Here is an 18,398-nt window from a genome sequence, read left to right as displayed (position 1 = left end):
CTTTCTCTGGAACGTCGATTATTTCATTTTCACATCTAGTTTCAGCTGAAGGCCTACACATTTAAACAGACCAATAAGAACGGATTACATGCAACTGAAGATTGTGAGACTGCATTCATTAAAATCCCAGAAAGCACAACATTTTATGTAGTTTATTTATTTAAATTCTGATGAGAACCACGGCTCAGGTACAACGTTATTTGATGACCATCACAATAACTTTTACGGTTTAAATAAATATGTTATTCACATAAACATCTGAAATTCTCTACACGTAGGACAGTATTTAAAAGAAGTCTGATCAGAGTTTGTAGGACAGAGAATAACCTCGTACTTAGATTTTCTTTAAGTCTTATTTCAGTCCATCTACGCTGGTCCGTTGAACTGTTGCTTTTCGCGGCCTAATCTTTACGAAGAAAAACAAACAAACAAAAAAATGTTCGTGAAAAAGAAAGCATCTCATGCTGCAAAAACTCACAGGATCTTTCAGCGAAAGGCAAGACTCATAATTACAGGACATGCGTGCCCAACACCGGCTCAACATGGCAATCCGCAAAGATTCCACGAATATGCGCAAAAACCAGTCAGAGAGCGTCCAATCAAAAGAAAAAAAGAAAATAAATATATAATGCATCTCCAAGAAAAGTTCATTTCAACCGAAAATATATTTGAGGCCTTTTATTGATAACAACCCGGTGGGTGATTTTACAACATAGAAATTCGAAGAATTGATTGCTGATGTTAAGAGGTAGGATTTTAATTGTCCCTTTTTATATCATTTGCGTATTTTCGTCCAGTATAAGCGGATTCCCAGCCCCGCTGCTAGTATATTCGGATGAGGTAAACCTGCTTGGTTGGTTCTTAGAAAGACTGGTGCTGCTGGTGAGCAAATGTATCCTCCAGACAACCAAATTCAGATTAAAAAAAAAATGTCTACAGCTGTTTTCATTGGCTCATACTGCATGTTCAACCTGAAGGGAAGAAAAAACAACTCAGTGCACGTTTAAAAGTGCCATGTTAAAATATGGCCACAAAATGGAATCAAAACCAAGCTAGAAAGAGAATCTTTCACTTGAGCAGCGTGAGGACCAACCAAATATGAATTAATCAATTAATTACAGAGTATAGACTGTACACATTTTATATTTCATGTAATATTTGTTATCTCAAGGGGGGCAAGAAAACTGAACATCAAAAATGCAACAGTAGCTGAGGTTGTCCGCCCATTATAAACAGCGTTGCCATGGCAGGTTTGTGTTTGTTTCCGTTTTCTTTTCTAGAAATTCAACATCATTTTATGGGCTCCTTAGTTGTGATGAAGGTGCATCAACTTTTATTGGGTAATCCTTTTAAAAACAGCATCTGGTAATAAAAGGCATGGAGCGGGTCTGGCAAAGTTTATATCTACAACTCATGTTACTATCATTATCTGTGTGGTTATTAAGTTTTAATTGAAATTAAAGTAAGGAGATCGGAGTCAGGGAAAATAGCCAAAGATATGCACATGACACAGATTTTGGTAAGAGTAGGAACAGAAGAAGCGACCACGCAAACACACGAATAAAATTCAAAAGATAAAATAAAACCAACTAAACAGAATATTGCAACAGTAAGGGTCATGTGGCTTGTGGCCCTTTTATTTTTAATTCTACTTTTACAGACCAGTGACAAGTCTTGAAAATAAAGACAGACCGAAAAGTTAGGCCTCCAAAAAAAAAAAAAAAAAAAAAAAAAGGTTTTAAATAAGGTGATCTGCAATAAAGAAGGCATTCAGAAGTCAAGAACAACAACAGAATCAGCATTTAGGCTCCTGAACAACAACATTTGAGCTATTCATCATGTGACTTACAGCTCCACGAATAACCTGCTCAAGTGATAAAGGAGACAACTTCCACAGCAGTCGGGTATGGGCCATATGTCCGACTACATAACAGCGATGGTAGCCTGAATCAACACGGAGGGGGAAAAAAGAACTTTCAGGGCTTCACCATGATCATCGTTAAAGTCCGGCTGTTGTTCAACTTCCAAATCATCTACTCCCATCGCAGGTGTGAATAGTCTAGAGAAGGGACTGTCTGTGTGGAGGTGGGGGCTGAGGTGTTGTAAACAGGGACAAGGAGGGCTCCAGAATAAAAGGGAGGATGGGTCATCTCCTAAACTTGCGGAAGGGCCTGCTCTGGTTACTGTGGTGCGATTTCGAGTAGGGCTCCCAGCGCTTCTTCTCCTGCGGTTTGTTGTAAACGTAGGCTGAGGGGCCAGAGTAGTTATCGTCGGGATTGTCCTCCATCATCTGGAGCTTGGCCTCGATGGCACGAATCTTAGCACTGGTGCTGGGGGTGGGGAGAAAGACAGAGGGAAGATTTTAACAGTGAAGATGAAGAGGGAAGGAGAGGATGAAGGACAAATTGAGTGATGGACAGACTGAGTTTTTGGCTAGAAGGGGCTAGAGAAAAAAAAAAGAGCTATTAGCACTCTTAGTGACAGGCGGAATGAAGCACAAGCGAGAGATCAACAACTGCATGAAGCAGCAGAGAGAAGCTTTTATTTAAATGGTGAAACAGAATATGGAGGCGCAAGTGAGAGAAGATGGCAGGAAAAATTGTAGTGCTTGAGAGGGAGAGTGAAGGAGGGAATGAGTAAGTGTGTGAGAGAAATATCTAAAAAGCAGTAGAATGAAAGAAGAGTGGGGGAATGGGGGGGGTTAAGTGTGCATTTCCTCGCTTGTGCTGTGTGGAGAGAATGATGTTGTGAAGTGAAGTTTACACTAGAGGCAAAGTGTGCAACCTTTTCCACAGAAGAACCTGATAGCTGACAGTTTTCTACTCACACAGGACTGTATTGGTTAGAGTTGACACACACACCATACGCTGACCTAACAGAGCGCCATTCGCCTGTTGCGTTTGCAACGTGTGTGTGTATGTGAAAAGGGGCTGCGAATGTAGCCACATTAATGGAACATCTTGGAATTTGCTTTGACAGTACTTCAACACTTACACCCAGATGGTTCTGAAGCCAAAGTGTGGGTCCAGCTGTACTCAGATGAACTCAGCTTGAGCTGTGGTGAAAGCAAAAAAGCCCACCAGTTCTCTCGTTACAACTTCAGGGCCCGAGCTTGAGGACAGTGGGGGATATGTTAGCGTATTTGTGCTGCCTCAGTTAAGTCTCAGTATGCTGAAGTGGCATCGGACCACGTCTGAGGGTAAAAGAGTTTAAGCCCAAAAAGTTTCCACCTTGCCCACTGCACAACATGAACTGAGTTTGGAGATTAGATTCTTGGGTTTTAGAAGCTTATAGAAGTTTTTATAAAAAGCCACCAAGTTCAGACGCTTAAAGCAAAGTGATACCGTAACGCTTGTATTGTGCTAACTTCCCACTGAGCAATTTAATGCTTCAGAGTTGTCTTTTAGGACAGACTAAAGCTATTTAAAAGTGAGTTTAGTGGAAGGGAGGCTGCCTGCACCTTTGCTTTGTTTCAACATGGTTTCAGTGGCTATGTTATGGAGTAATAAGACAAATGATGACTTGAGTGGGGCTCACACCCATGACCTTTATAATGAAAACCCTGCACCTTACCAATTAAGCTAACTAGCACTTGCTGAACAAATACACACATTGCATGCTTAATTTGGTAAAATTGGAGGGAGGCTGCCAGAAGCCCGTCCAAATAAATTCACCATGCAACACACAATAAAAACAGCATGCCAATTCACATGTACATTCATATGAATGGTGCAAATAGGCTGTTTTTATTTTAGTTTAAAGGTTGTTGAGTAAGTAGGGTTTGCAGGCTGAGTGGACATGAAAAGCCACCAATCAAATGTCATTTTTTTATTGTTTACTTTAAAGGCAGGGGCTTTGAAATGTGGTCACAACCACGCTATAAATAGCCAAGAAATCCTAAATAGGAGCTGAAGCAGGGGCGTGATGATGAAATAATGTCTGTTGATGGGTAAATTTACAGTAAAGAAGCCTTGCATCGTGAGTAAACATGCTTAAGTCGGAAAACAGTGTTTTCTGGTATACTGTATGTAACTTGGAGACTGGTTTAAAGAGGGTTTGGGTGTTAGTAAGGTGATTTCAGGGCAGACGGGTTCAGAAAAAAAGATTTTGATTTAGCTATCTTAGCAAAAATGCACTCTGAGAAGAATTTAAAAGAACAAAAAAGTTCAAATGGTAATATGATGGTGTTTGTGTGTGAATGACGCCAACCTGAGGTGGCTGGTCGTTATGGATCCTGCCTCTCCTGAACCACTGCAGGAAGGTTCCAGGCTTGGAGGCATCGTCTTGTCATTACGGAAACCTTCGAACCTCTGTAAACGGTAAACAGCGAGCAAAAAAAAAAAAAAGAACAAAAAGAAAAAGAAAAAAGAGACGTACACAGATGGAGGGAGACAAACAAAAGGAGTAAAATAACAAGCAGAGCAAGAAACGACACACACACACGAGGACAGTCCCAAAGTACACCAATAAAAAGAAGTGAGATTGAATGAGATTAACAAGGAATCATATCAACCTGACATTAAGAAACCATCAGACCAAACAATAAATACAGACAGCAATTCTCTGGAGAGCCAAATTGAGTTCTCTTCCGCAAATATGAATATCATTAAACAGTTGAGCTGATGCTGTTTGTGTCGGTGCGAGCAGACAGTAACCAGGCAGGACCGTGTCCAGCTCATAATCACACCCTAAGGGATGAGGGAGGATAAAGTGGGACCAGCTGACGAGCAACAAGCAACATCTGCACTCATTCCTTTCAAAACCACCTTCCAAACATCTCCAACAGCCAACACAGAGTTCTCCTAACCTGTGGAGAAAAAACAAAAAGGAAAAAGGAAAAAAAAAAGAAAGCATAGGTCACATGACTGCTATGATAATCTCCAGAGCTTGTTGCAGCAGCTTCCATTAACAGAAATAAAATGCTTAGAAATCATCTGACAAAGCTGCAGTTGGCACAGCTGGAACAGAATCAGCTGCAGTGACATGAGCGCACAAACGCGTACACACATTTTTACATATTGTCCCATGACATAAACAACATGTATAGCCAAGAATAAGTGTAAAACAATGACCATTCCACCAGCCAGGACCCTTCCCTTCCACCTATTCCTAAAGGCATGTGGCCGGAATGCACATAGATCTGCATAGAGCCAGTAAGGCCATACTGAACCAGTAAACAATCCAAGGCCTACGTAATGGGAAAGCCATCACAAAATGCTTCTAGTTGTTTGGTTAAACCTCTGTGTTATAATGATCTCTCAGCAATTACTTTATACTGTACAGGAGAAGAGCCGAGAATGCGAGAAATACTGTTAGTGATGATTGGATTCTAAAGTCAACATTGAGTCAGATTTGATTTGAATTTCAACAGTTGATGCAGAATAACAAATAATGACAATAATGTTTCCTGCTCTGGCCAGTGGAGCTGACCTATCAGAGCAGACTGGGGAGGGACTGGGCTCCTTGGCTAAATATGCAGAAGCTAACAGACCAGTTGTTTCATGGGAACTTGTAATAATGTACAAATTCTCATGTAATAACTAATACAATACGCATATCTTTTTTTTTTCTCATTATGAACAACTTGTTGGTTATCTCATCAATCAATTTTGCTTAAAAACAACAACAACAACAACAAAAAACTTTAAATAAATTGTTTAAATTGTTGTCTAATTAATGATTCATAACAAATAGGACGTGTCAAACAAAAAGGTTTAACCATTTAATGATAAATGTGAACTAACAGTAATAAATATGGTCCCGAACCTCAGAAAAATTACGTCAACAGATTTAAATATCTTATTATGATTGGTAATTAGAGACAGCACAGTAGTAAGAAGGTTTGCACTGTTCCCTCACAGCGAAAGGTTTGCCCAATTTGAATCTTTGTGGAGTTTGCAGCTTCTCCCTTTATCTGCGTGGGTTTTGGATACCACAGCTTCCTCCCACAACTCAAAAACACGCAGATTAGGTTAGATAATTATTCTAAATTCACTGAGTGTTTTTCTTGGTTTTCGCCCTGTAATGGAATAGCGACCTGCCCAGCCCGATGGTAGCCGGCCTCGGATGAAGGGCGTTTATGGTATAAACTGACTGTGGCAAAATCACAGGTCAGTCCACTCGAGTCCCCTCCAACACCAGAAGAACCAGGGCAACACTTCAACATAAGGGCTTGGATCTAGTGTGGCTTCTTTAAACAAACATTGGCTCATTGGGGTGGGGGTTGGGGAGGGGTGATCTGGAACTAGTCAACACTATGATCTGAGTCGCTATAAAGACACACAACCTGTGAAATCCCTTAAGGGTGAAACCACTAAAAACACATTTTCAAGCATTCACTCAGTTCATACTTTGGAATCTGGTATAATGACTTAACATGCTGTAGTGAATGCTTTTGATGCTATAACTGCCTGGTGGGCACATTTGATCGCAATGATTCGCAAACCTCCAAGTTTTTCTTCCCCAGATTCTGAGCAATATAAAGAAAAAAAATTGGTAGAAAAGAGGTGGGACCACTGAGCTTTTTGGCAGCATGTTGAGTAGAGATACTGCCACAAGTAATGATGGAGAGTAAAACAAATCGCTATGGGGCAGTGTCACTGGGAGATGTAGTATCATGTTGTTGAATATAATCTTTATTTCAACTGAAGGATCAAAAATACAGCAGTGAGGAAAGTTCAGGTCTTTCCCGACAGCATTGCTGGCATGTCATCAGTTTGCTTTGTTCTGCGGTGTATCACTGCTAGCAGTCTGGACACTACTACAAAAGGCACGTCTAAATGGCCAGCTAAAAACATCAGAGACCAAAATCAAGCTCTGAGCGGTTTGCACGCTGGCTGCAACTTACAAGGGATGGAGATGGGTGGGTGGGAAACTGGGGTAATGATTTGCCCCTGAAAGAGCATCAAATCCAGAGGATAGTGAACATCAGAGGTCGCTCCATTCAGGCAGCACAGCATCTAAGAATCCATTCATATTACGCGTGAACTAAAGTTAGTGGCAGAGATTCAAGATTCAAGAAGTTTTATTTATCCCGAGGGAAATTACTAAGAGGACGCTCTTTGTAAGCTAAGTAGTTACATCTATTTTTTTTTTGGCATTTGAATCATCCAAAGTCAGAAGGCACTAAATACATCTGGGATAAAAACATCCAAAATTGTGTATTTGTGAGAGTCAGCTGCTATTTTTGGTTGGAATGGTGGACGTAGCCCAGTTCCTATGAATCTGTGAGCAGATTTATCTAACAGCGTGTTGTCCAAGAGGCGGCAGGGTTGACCTTCACCACCCTCTACTGTATCTTTGTGCGCATGTGTGTGTATTTGTTAGTGTGTGTGTGTGTGTGTGTGTGTGTGTGTGTGTGTGTGTGTGTGTGTGTGTGTGCGTGCGCGTAGGGCGTGAGTCGTCTCTATACAGGATATCCCTTCATCCTTCGTCAGCAGGCTGTCTATTGTTAAGACACAGGCATAGGTAGCGCTGGGATTTCTGTGCTCTCTGTGCTCTCTGTAAATAAGCTACGGTGGCAGTAATATCAAAATACTTAACTGATGAAAAATACACAATTACCAATATATAACAAACCAGATCCAAGATCTGCTTTCATCAATGTCCTTCATCTTAAGTCTAATTGTTTTTCTCTCAGTCTTGTTTCCATCTGTGTGACAACAGGCATCGAGATCGCTTCTCTTTTCTCTCTTAAAGTCAGAAATGTCACAGATTTAATGCCAGATGTAAAGCAACGGCGTTTGGACACATCTAGTCATTCACGTTGAATGTGTGGATGAGTCTAAACCTTTGGCTTTAAATGCACGTACTGTCTGCAGCCACAGTCAATCATTCATGTTTGGTTTTTCTAACGTTTGTGTACTGTATGGATTGAGCTTGAGACTTACCCTCACCTGAGCGTGCGCCCAGCGTACAACCAGCTTTTTGGACAAAGCTAGCTTCCCATTTAAACACTGGATCGCTCTCTCTGCTTCCTGCAGACAACCACAGAGAGAGAATATCAGCAAGAGAAAAAAAGATAGACGGACAGATTCCTTAAAAAGTATTTCTAAAAATCAGACTAGTTAATTGCATCAAAGTTATTAAATCATTAGTCCTGATAACTGAGAGAGAGAGAAGAAATGATAATAGATAATGATGGGCCCCTCTGCCTGCAGAGGGCTGTAACTGAGGTGTGTGTGTCTCTGTGAGAATCTGTAGTTTGGTCTAATCAAATGCCTAAGTGGCTTTGATGCTAAATTGTATTAATGAAGTTCTTTATCCAACTAGGTCTACACACAACTGTTCGTAAGTGTGTAAGACAAACACTCACTTCCTCTGTATAATCCTGTTGGGAGGGCTTCATATCCCACTGATAGACACTAGCTGTGAAACTAGATGCTTATCGTGATCCCCAGGCACACTCCAAAGCAAATACTGCCTGCTGAACCTGTGAAGCTGAGCTCACTGTTTTTAAGTCCTCTTCTTTTAATCTTTCTCTTTTTTTTTGGTCCACTTCAGTCAGATATACAAAGAGGTCCTGACTGCTCGTATCTTGTACCATTTGTGGATGTCTCGTAAAGTTTGTTGAACAATTCTAATCTGGGGAATATTATTCAAATCAAATATCTGTGATATAACATAGAGCGTCTGATTGTAATAGTTCACATCAAGGGACAAAGTTACTCTTTTTATGCTCTGAGTATGTGCACATAAGTTCAAATTACTGCACCGATTTAATAATAAAACTACTGATTATATTTGTGGATTTAGGGTTTTTCACCATCAAAAAAAAAAGAAAGGGTTTTAATCTCTTTCAATAATCAGAATTCTTATTTTGAGCATACAAAAATAAGTGTGGTAGCAAGAATAATAAAATAAACTTTTTTTTGTTTGTTTGTTTGTTGTTTTTTTTTTAAACGTACCTCTCTGGTGTGGAAGTTGACAAAGCAGTAGCCCCGTGGCTGCCCCTCCAAAGGCCCAGACTTATGAAACAGGAAGTCAAACTGTTTAACATTGCCAAACTTCTCCAGCAACTTTATAAGGTGATATCTGTCGAAAGAGGAATCGTGCGAGAGAGAACGCAAAAATGTGTGAAAAAGACGAAAAAATTACATTGGTAAAATGTCTTTATTTCTTTTCGCTTTAAAAAGAAAGCAGCAACAAACTTATATCCCACATCAGGCCTTGACAACATGAACTACGGTGGGACGACCCTGTGAAACTGTCACGTGGAGCAGCTCCACGGGCTCTTTGCCACCGTTCAGTCTGTGAATCTGTCATCTGAGGCTAATGAGAATGACAGCTTTCTCTCCTTGACACCTTTTTAGCAGCAGGCCAGCTGGTGTGGCAGGCCAGTGACAGTAAATCTCTTATTAAGACAATGCTGAGGATACAGTAGCAGGACAATGAGGGAATAAAACAAAGGAAGGCTCAAATCCCCCCTGAGCAGTGAGTTCTGCACAAACAACCTCCATTGACTGTGTGGAGCTGCTGGGGACTGTTGGACTATGAATGACGATAGATATTTGCTCATTGAAGAGCTATGCAGTGTGCGTGTAACTGACCACCAGCAGCCATGGGAAAAAATATTTCTCTGAGAGCAAAGAAGAGAGCAATGAGTTCAGGGTCACTTGGAGACAATTTTCACTGCGGAAAAGATGTTTCCAACAAACATGGTCTGGTTGCTTGTTCTGTCAAATATCGAAATAATATTTTTTAAAACCCATATTCAATTTAGTGTAAAAGAATACTAAAAAAGATAGAACATTTCTATTCTTTAAGGATAAAACTGATAACTGATCAAAGCTGTTGGAGATGTGCTCTGTGTGAAGCAATTCATTTCTATTTATAGTCTCAGAACACACAAGTCTGGTGTCCCTCAACTGCGTTAAATCTTCTCCCAGGAGAAGGACGAGCAATCTACCGTGTGTTCATGAATAAAACCCTGCATTTGTGTGAAACTTGTCTGACTATGAATGACGTGAACTGGCAGCGACTTGAGGAACGGACTATAAAAAAAAAAGATAAAACAGCAACTATGTCAGACACATTGTGCCAGCCCGAGGGTGCTCACAACCCTTCAAACCTCCTGCAGCAGCACTTTTAGAGAGATGCTATTTTTAAATTCCTTGTATCTCTATGGAGAATGAAAGAGCTGAAAGTACAAAACAATTAAAAACTATTGCGTACCGTGTCGGTATTTATGAAAAATGAGCTGCCACGAAGGAGGAGATCGAAACCATTACATGACCTTTGGGAGATAACATCAGGAGATAATGGATCTCAGGGTCTGAAATAAAAACATATTGCTCGTGCCAGTGACATCTGACACTACTCAGAACAAAGTTGTGTCATCATAGAGGTGATTTGCTGTCAGAGGAGAGCAACTGCTGCTGCCACAAATTATCTCAGGAAAAACTAAAGAACTACAGCTGGATGCACTCTACTACTGGGGGGCGGACTGTTTTATGGATGCACCACAAAACATCCCCCACATATTCTCCCCATTTTCGACGTTGCAATTGTTTCGAAAGGAATTCAATGTAGGAATATTTGATGATTACATATTACTAGAGAAAATCTAACATAACTGCAAATAAATTCTGATCCTCTGACAGCACTGATGGGCCTTTAACTTATATCAAAATCCAAGTCACAAATCATAGAAACAATGAGCAGAAAAACAGTGGTGTCCGCCTTGTGTACAGCTGCTTTACAACTCACTTTCATCGCCCACGTTTCTCACAGAACAGCGTTTCTTTACAGCTGTGCTCTCTGTGTTTTCCATCACAATTCAGAATTTGGTATTTGAACTTTTTCTTTGTTATAATTGGCACAGGATAATCAACTAGGATATAATCAACTCTGTTACAAATGCGCATGAGGATCAACCAGCTGTGACGCCAATGAGTTTCTGAACCCCGGTGGTCAATACTGCACGATTTAATAATACAAATGGCTCGTATGGGGAGTTACTTATGTAACCCAGCCTTCATTCATTTTATCATTATCAATTGTTTGGTTTTTTGCCCAATTTGATAAGGTTAAGCGCCCTTTTAAGCAATAAAAGGCAAGAACAAAATAAAACAAACACTTTCCTGTGTTTATGTTTCGCTGCTGTTACCTTGTGTAACTGTTCAGGCCTCAGAGTGACCTCAGGTGTTGTGCACAACTGTTGAGGAAAATTAATGCTGCAGTCTTTTATTGTTCAGGCGCCTGTTATTTTTAAAGCCTTAAGTGTTTTTTGTGCATGCGTGTATTTGTGTGTGTGTCACAGTAAAAGTGATTGTATGACGTGCTCACACAATTGTGCATTCATGTGTATGAATGGGACTCAATGCTGGATGCTGAGGCTGGAGAGGGGATTTAAGCAACAGGTTGTACTAATGTCTTCCACCCCTCTACGACTCCCCCGAGGGTTTTATAGGCAAGCAAGAATTTCTGCTTTTCCCAGACAACACCCTGCAAGCCTCCCATGTGGAGATGGCTCATCCTGCGCTACACTCACTTACATAGGAAATTCTTTATTGCACTTCATCTGATCAACCGCTTTCTCATGCGCTGACAGATTAACTTTTGTCTTAGTGCACAACTGCACAGGGGAATCACTGATCAGGAAATGAGAGCCCTTTTCTTAAATTTAACTGATTTATCATAGGAGTTTGGTGCGGCCGAGCCAAACATGCTGATGTTATATATATATATTTATATTGTTGCATTTTAGCCAAATACAACTACTTTTAAATTTTGCAATACGTAAAGTTTTCTCTTGTGATTGTACCGTACGGTAACATTCTATTGCACAAGTGTTATTTTTGACACAGATTATATAGTAGACACTCCAAGAACATTTTTGGATGCTAGCCGGCTGAACCACAATGGGACGCTCCTCCTGGGGGCTGTAAAAACCACCAAAGGAAGAGGGGGAGAGAAGGGGGAGGAAAAGGGAGGGAAAGGTGGGCAAAGGGAGAGTAAAGTTCAGGGAGGGGATGTTGACAGCAAGGTGAAAGGTGTAGGAGGAGGAGGATAAGCCAGAAGAAAAGAGGAGGTGAGAAGCCAGGTGAGACAGATACAAGAGCTCGGAAGCAGAGAGGAGGAAGGAAGGAAAACGGGAGATTTGTGAGTCCAGTCCAGAAAAAGATAAGACAAGAAGTTCGGTCGGGAAAAGTGCAGGTCAGAAGGGAAGAAATTTCCAGTCCAGTCTCGACTTTCTGGCAGTGCAGCTACAGTCGTGAGACAGAGAAAGCCCATTCTCTTTTATCTTGTGTCAGGACAAAATGAAATAAAAATGTAAAAAATCTAGGCCTTACCAGGTCTTAAAATGAGGTAAATTCAACCTCAGATGAACAGCAACACGTGAAATATTCCATTTGGCAAAATGTAGTGGCAGTGTGAAACAAGTAAGAACACGCCATGTCCAACAGCTCAAAGAACCAACTTTTAGCAGCAATGACTTTAAATAATTGTTCTAAATTGAATAGTACTTTATCACTCCCAAAAAGGACAATTAGTTTCTGTTTGATATTGTCCGTCTCTCGTATTGTTGTGGAGAAATTTTAGTCCAGTTTTGTTCTTTACAATGCTGCTTAAGTTCAGTGAGGTTAGTGGGCATTCATGTATGCACAGCTCTCTAATGGTCCTGCCGCAGCTATTCAGTCGGGTTGAAGGCTAAACTTTGACTTGGACCATTGCAACACTGGTTATTTTTTCTTTTTCAGACATTCTGTTGTAGATTTGCTGCTGATCATTGTTGTGTTGTGTGACCCAGTTTCAGCCAAGCTTCAGCCGTCGGACAGATGGCCTCACCTTAGACTCTAGTATACTTTGGTAAACAGAAGAGTTCATGGTGGACTTGATGACAGCAAGGTGACCAGGTCCTGTGACTGCAAAACAAGCCCAAACCATCAGCTCTCCACCACCATGCTTGACAGTTGATATGCTGTGTTTGGTATACTCATATCACGCTGCTGTGCATTATCATTAAACATCTCGACTTTGGTCGCTTCTGTCCAAAGGACATTGTTCCAGAAGTCTTGTGGTTTATTGAAGTGCAACTCTTCAAACCTAAGCTGTGCTGCCATGTTCTTTCTAGAGAGCGGAGGCTTTCACCTGGCAACCTTTTCAAACTACTCAGACTTGTTCAGCCTTTTTCTAAATGTACTGATGTGAACCTTAATATCTAACATGCTAACACAGACCTGTATTGCACAGTCTGACTTTGAGGGGCATTTGCTGGTATTTCCAATTCCTTGGAGCTCTTTTGAATATGTTACACCTGTGAATAATTTTTTCTCACAGAAAAATGATGGACCGCAGATCGTTTCTAAATGCTCTTATAATGGTCTTAATGGCCTTTCCTGATTGGTGGGCAGAAACAGTTGCATCTCTAACATAATTTCTAACATCTTTCGTTGTCGCCACTGTGCCAACACACGCCTGAACGCAAGCCGCCAAAACATCTGCTTTTACAGTAGTGCTCACACTTGCTGATGATCAATCACTAAAGTGCATTTGATTAGCAGTACCTGGCTGCTGATGAAATTGTATTAAGTTTATATTAATTAAGTGTATGTATTAAGTATTAAGTGCTTAAGTTTTCACATACTGCCGCTGCATTTTGACTCAGTTTGTGTAAAATAAATAATGGCAGAGTGTAACGTGTCATGTGTCGCTGTTCATCTGAGGTTGTCCTTACCTAATTTTAAGATTTGGCAAAGACCACGCGATTCTTTTCAAAATCCTGATAACATAAAACTTTAGAACCGAAAGAAGGTGGACTTCACATAAAACTCTCAGGCAGGAGAACAAGTAGGTCCATGGTTATCTTCCAGTTTGAGTTTGTTATAAAACACACAGAAAATTCCAGGTCCATTACTTCAAATGTAACACATAGTCCAGAGAGAGAACAAAGAAAGGTGATGGATTACTACCAACCAGGCAAAAGTACAAAAACATGAATAAGTGGTGAAAACTCCACTTCCACCTGCTTTGCTTCTGCTTTGTGAGGTGTGCAAGGAAATAACAAGGGGAAAAAAAAGAACAAAAAACAGACTGCGAGAGAACAATTTAAAGGACATTTTTCAAATGGTTGCTACCGGCAACAGAATGAAGAACAAAAGTTTATCTTTAAAAATCCCATATTTAGAATGTTTTTTCCCTAATTTTGGAGCCCGTCATTGGAAAATACGAAGCCAGCAGAAACCTTTTCTTCTTTCTTCCAGCGAGTAAGCTTGTAATCAATCATAACCACATGCTGGCTAAAACATATTTGTCTCGAGGGCAGCACATTATAAACAAAATGAAATGCTGCCTTCTTACATCATCACATCTGAATATTCTTATTGTTTCACCATGACCAACCAGAGCAGAAATAGGTGGGATCAAGCTTCATACGATGCATTAGCACAAACAGATTTTGATCTGAGCGGTTTGAGGTCTGGGTCAACGGTTTGCTTTCCCACTTGGGATCCTTACTTAAACACTTATTGCATTGTGCCCGAGCACATTGTTCTGCTGGGGGAGGGTGCTACCATTCGGAAGTGCGGCTGCCATGTGGGGGAGGGCAGGGTGCTTGGTCTGAAATAATATTTAGGTACTGTAGGTGGTATGTGTCAAAGCAACGTCCACATAAATGCCAGGACCCGAGATTTCCCGGCAGAACAAGATGCTCAGAGTTCCTCACTTCACCTGTCAGATTTTGGGACCCATGTGTATTCAACCCTTTTCTTCAGAATACCTGAAAATGTGGAAAAATACAACTGCAAGAATTCAGAATATCATTTAATTACTACAAATCAAGTGAAATTATTGATGTACTGATTTGGAAACCCTTGTTAAACATATTTTTTATTGATTTCCTTAGCTGAAAGAGATTAATTATTATCCATTTCAAATTCTGAGACAAATGTATGATGTGTTGTGATGTGGATTTGTGTAATCAGAATCAAAATCAAGTCTACATTCCTATTCAACACTGAGTTTGGCTGAGCAGGACAAACAGAGAGGGTCCTGCGTGTTCCATCCTGGAGCTAATTAATCTTCCCAATCAGCAGCAGGGGCCACGGGCATTTCTCTTGTTTTCCCTCCATACTGTGAAGTGGTGGACTATTTAAGAAGAAGTAGAGCAGAGCAGGGGAAGGGGAAGGAAACGCCTGTCTAGACGCCCACCAGAACTGTGGCCCGTACATTCTCCAGCAGCCCCCCATGGGCGCACAAACACACCCCTCACCCTGAAAATATACCTTCTCTCCATCCCAAAATACGTGGGGATGTACTTATCAATCAACAGCACACACAGCCTTTAAGACCTGCATCACAACCGAAGAGGTGTGTGATGTGTGTGTGTGCGTGCGTGCGTATGATGATGTGAGACAGACCAATGATGTTCACAGACTTCTGTATGTTGACGCCTGCACCTCCACCAGCTGCCACCCAAACTTCAACTGTGCATTTAGACATGCTTACACGCACATGCACACACACACAAGCAGCTACGGGTTGACACAGAGAGAGTAAACAGGGCAGGTGAGTGAGGAATGATGGTTGCTCCTTAGCAGAGCAGGTCTCCGCGCCTCACTGCCTCTCTTTCACACACCCAGCCCTGTCTGCTCTGTCTCAGCCTTTGACACACTCACACACAACACACGCGGTTAATTAATCATACATGCGCACACAATTTGTTGCCTCTCTATGAGTCAGAGCCATGTGAGTTGAAAACCAATGCCTGAGGTTTATAACATGGGCTAAATTATAGCAACTGCTAACATCAACATGAAAGGTTGCTCCCCAGACCAGCCATTTTTTCAATATCAATAGTGGTTTATATGATGTTTATACTTTTTCTCTAGTTATCTGAGATTTATCCCTATTAAATGTGGAAAGTATACAAGGATAACTTATTTTTCTACCAAGAGTCTTTTAGTCATTGATTGCTACAATGTTAATGTATAAATCAAGATGGATGACATGGAGGAGCTGAACCTCTTTCTAAATGTGTGAAGAAAACACGAGCCTGGTAGAAACCAGAGGTGGATTTACTCACTCTGTGATTTTGGGATCGATGTTACCTATCCACAAGCGGTTTCCGTCATGAGCCATGCTCTCTGAAATAATAGAGGCATTTTCCACAGTCTCTGCAGCAGACGACATGTGTTCTCTGTTGGGAGCAAGAATAAAAGAGTTGTTTCCCAAGAAAAGGCAGAGGAAAATGCACATCTTGTAAAGATGACAATGTGGAACTGTTGGATCTGACAGTCACTCTATAAACACAGAGGACAACAAAAAACAGCACAAAACTAACACAAGTAAGATGTTGATTTGGTGACAGTAATATTGCATTATGGAGAATTTCAAACAACTTCAACAACAGAAAACCGGCCACCAATTTGACCATGAACATTCAAATCTCAAATCACACCAGTTCCCTGAAATAAACCTCCAGAACAAGGATAGATTGCTGCTTGTACACATGGATACTGTTAATATCATGTAGATATCCTAATTTTGCAATGAAACATTGGGGTTATGGTTAGGACATGGAGAAGAACAGAGCAACATCGCTTACTAATTTGATCACTTGCTCTGTGTGATGAGAAATATATCTGAAAGCTATCACAACATCTCAAATCATCATCTTCATTCTGGATCGATAGATGAGTACTGTTCGAACACAATGCTGCCTCGAGCAGCTAATTCAACTACATGACTTTCTCTTTAAAGATAAGTTCAGTTTAGCAGTCGCAACTCTCGCTGTCTTTTGCTCAAGTACGGAAAGGAAGGTTCACACTTCAAAGAGTTAACAGAGTCGAGTTTTATTTTCTATCCAGCTACAGTTTCACAGAAAATAGCTATCATTATGCTAGAGAAAATGATTGTATCCAGAAAGGTCTACTCAAGTAAATACTGGATATTCCTGTGACTTATCGGTTTTCACAAGCGGATATGTATCGCAGAGAATTATAATAAAGCAATAAAAGTTTTTCTCCAAGATCTCGCAGCCCTCGTTTCTATCATCAAATGTAACACAAAGGTCCACTGCATAGGGCCTAACGCTTGAATAAAGAGATCAAACCATGTTCAATCCGATCATGAATGAGTAGTAGGGTCACGACATGAAGTAAAAAATGAAAAGAGGTTGTTAATACAATTTTTTTCTCCTGAAATTGCCAGATTAAAGTCAATTTGCAGAGAATATTGTTAGATTGTTAAAACTACAGTCACTGTGTTGAAAGAAAAATCTGAAGTACTATTTCAAAGTAGTGCTGAATTAACATGAATAAAGTTGGCATCCAGTGTAAAGATTAATTCAGACAAAAAAAAACATTCAAGATTAAGAGGTAAGGATTCAGATAAAAATCAAACAGGCACAGGCCAACTGAATTTTATACACAAATAGTCTACAAATTGCCTTGTTTTTGTCTGGTGATGTACTTCAGAAAAGTTTTTAGTAACAAGGGAATTATTTCTCTTGAGTATGAGTATGAGTACTTTAAAGAGAAAATATGAGCCTGTTACAAAGCAGAAACCACACAAACTTGGAAGATGTTTGGAAGATGCATTCCTGCAAGCTGACAGAGCTCAACATTTCAACCTTATTCATTCTTAAAATTAACATAAAACAAAAAACTACCTCTTCTGTTTTTGATCATGGAGGCCTATTAATTTTTTTTGTTTGTTAATGTGACCGTAAAACGTAGCTTTTCACTCTTTTCTGATATTTGGATTGAACACACTGAGGTTTAGCCAAAAGGACACATATTATTAACACTGCTATAGCACAGAGGTATAAATTCAGTGAAAGTTTCAAAGGGCCAACAATTTAAAATATATCATCTATTCGGATGAGAAACAGTCTGGATCCAAATTAAATTAAACAGAATCACGAAATGATGGGCAGCGAGCTACTTTTACACTGTTTTGACACGTTTAAACGTAGTCGTAAACATTGAGTTTGTGTTCAAAACTTGAAAAAGAAGTCAGGGTTCACAGCTATGAAAAGTTGCTGCCAGTTAAAGTTGCCTCAGCTAACGACAGACTGACTGAATACACACGGTGCTTCATGCCCAACCAGCCTCGGTCCTGACATTAAGACTTTCTGTTAGAATTAGATCAATCAAATCGAAACCATCCGTTTTAAACCAGCAGTGAATTGTAGCACCTAGCTTCTCTCATATCTGTTTACCTCGTTATGTCAAACTTCCTCTTCGGTAGCGACTCCTTTGGCTCAACGTGTGATCGATCCCTCTTTCGGGATGCTTTAGCGACGTCAAAACGTCATTGTATTAATTTCAAACAACGATTTACCTTCTATATAACTGATTGAGTTAGCTAGCTCGAAGGAAAAACAGTCGCACTGCTACCGCCTGACAACAAAGGCGCAGGATAATGCTGTAAGACGTTTGACTGTCAGCGGAGTC

The 18,398-nt window shown here is 40.5% G+C and overlaps 1 protein-coding gene across 2 annotated transcripts; it reads right to left on the bottom strand.

Moving 5' to 3' along the window:
* Positions 1-141: 141 nt before the first annotated feature.
* rbm18 (RNA binding motif protein 18) lies at positions 142-18,362 on the bottom strand. Of its 2 annotated transcripts, none has more exons than XM_075455953.1 (6): positions 18,164-18,362; positions 16,025-16,138; positions 8,907-9,033; positions 7,890-7,976; positions 4,210-4,310; positions 142-2,330 (listed from the first exon to the last, which is right to left on the bottom strand). In XM_075455953.1, exons 2-6 carry the CDS (start codon positions 16,129-16,131, stop codon positions 2,147-2,149), a joined length of 606 nt encoding a protein of 201 aa, XP_075312068.1. In that variant the 5' UTR covers positions 16,132-16,138; positions 18,164-18,362; the 3' UTR covers positions 142-2,146. The 2 variants fall into 2 exon arrangements, with proteins under 2 accessions (XP_075312068.1, XP_075312069.1); XM_075455954.1 differs by having other exon boundaries at positions 7,896-7,976.
* Positions 18,363-18,398: the final 36 nt, after the last annotated feature.

The sequence above is a fragment of the Odontesthes bonariensis genome, chromosome 22 (genome assembly GCF_027942865.1).
Source record: "Odontesthes bonariensis isolate fOdoBon6 chromosome 22, fOdoBon6.hap1, whole genome shotgun sequence".
Taxonomy (NCBI): domain Eukaryota; kingdom Metazoa; phylum Chordata; class Actinopteri; order Atheriniformes; family Atherinopsidae; genus Odontesthes; species Odontesthes bonariensis.
The sequence above is the reverse complement of the archived record's forward strand: the minus strand, read 5'-3'. Positions and strand labels throughout refer to the sequence as shown.

What these genes read in the sequence shown, in the direction of transcription:
- rbm18 (XM_075455953.1), bottom strand. Translation starts at nt 16,131, where the DNA reads ATGTCGTCTGCTGCAGAGACTGTGGAAAATGCCTCTATTATTTCAGAG. An exon ending in TCAACTTCCACACCAGAGAG is followed by an intron (nt 7,977 to 8,906) that starts GTACGTTTAAAA and finishes GGTTGTCTGCAG; the next exon opens with GAAGCAGAGAGAGCGATCCA. An exon ending in GGGCGCACGCTCAGGTGAGG is followed by an intron (nt 4,311 to 7,889) that starts GTAAGTCTCAAG and finishes TACCGTTTACAG; the next exon opens with AGGTTCGAAGGTTTCCGTAA.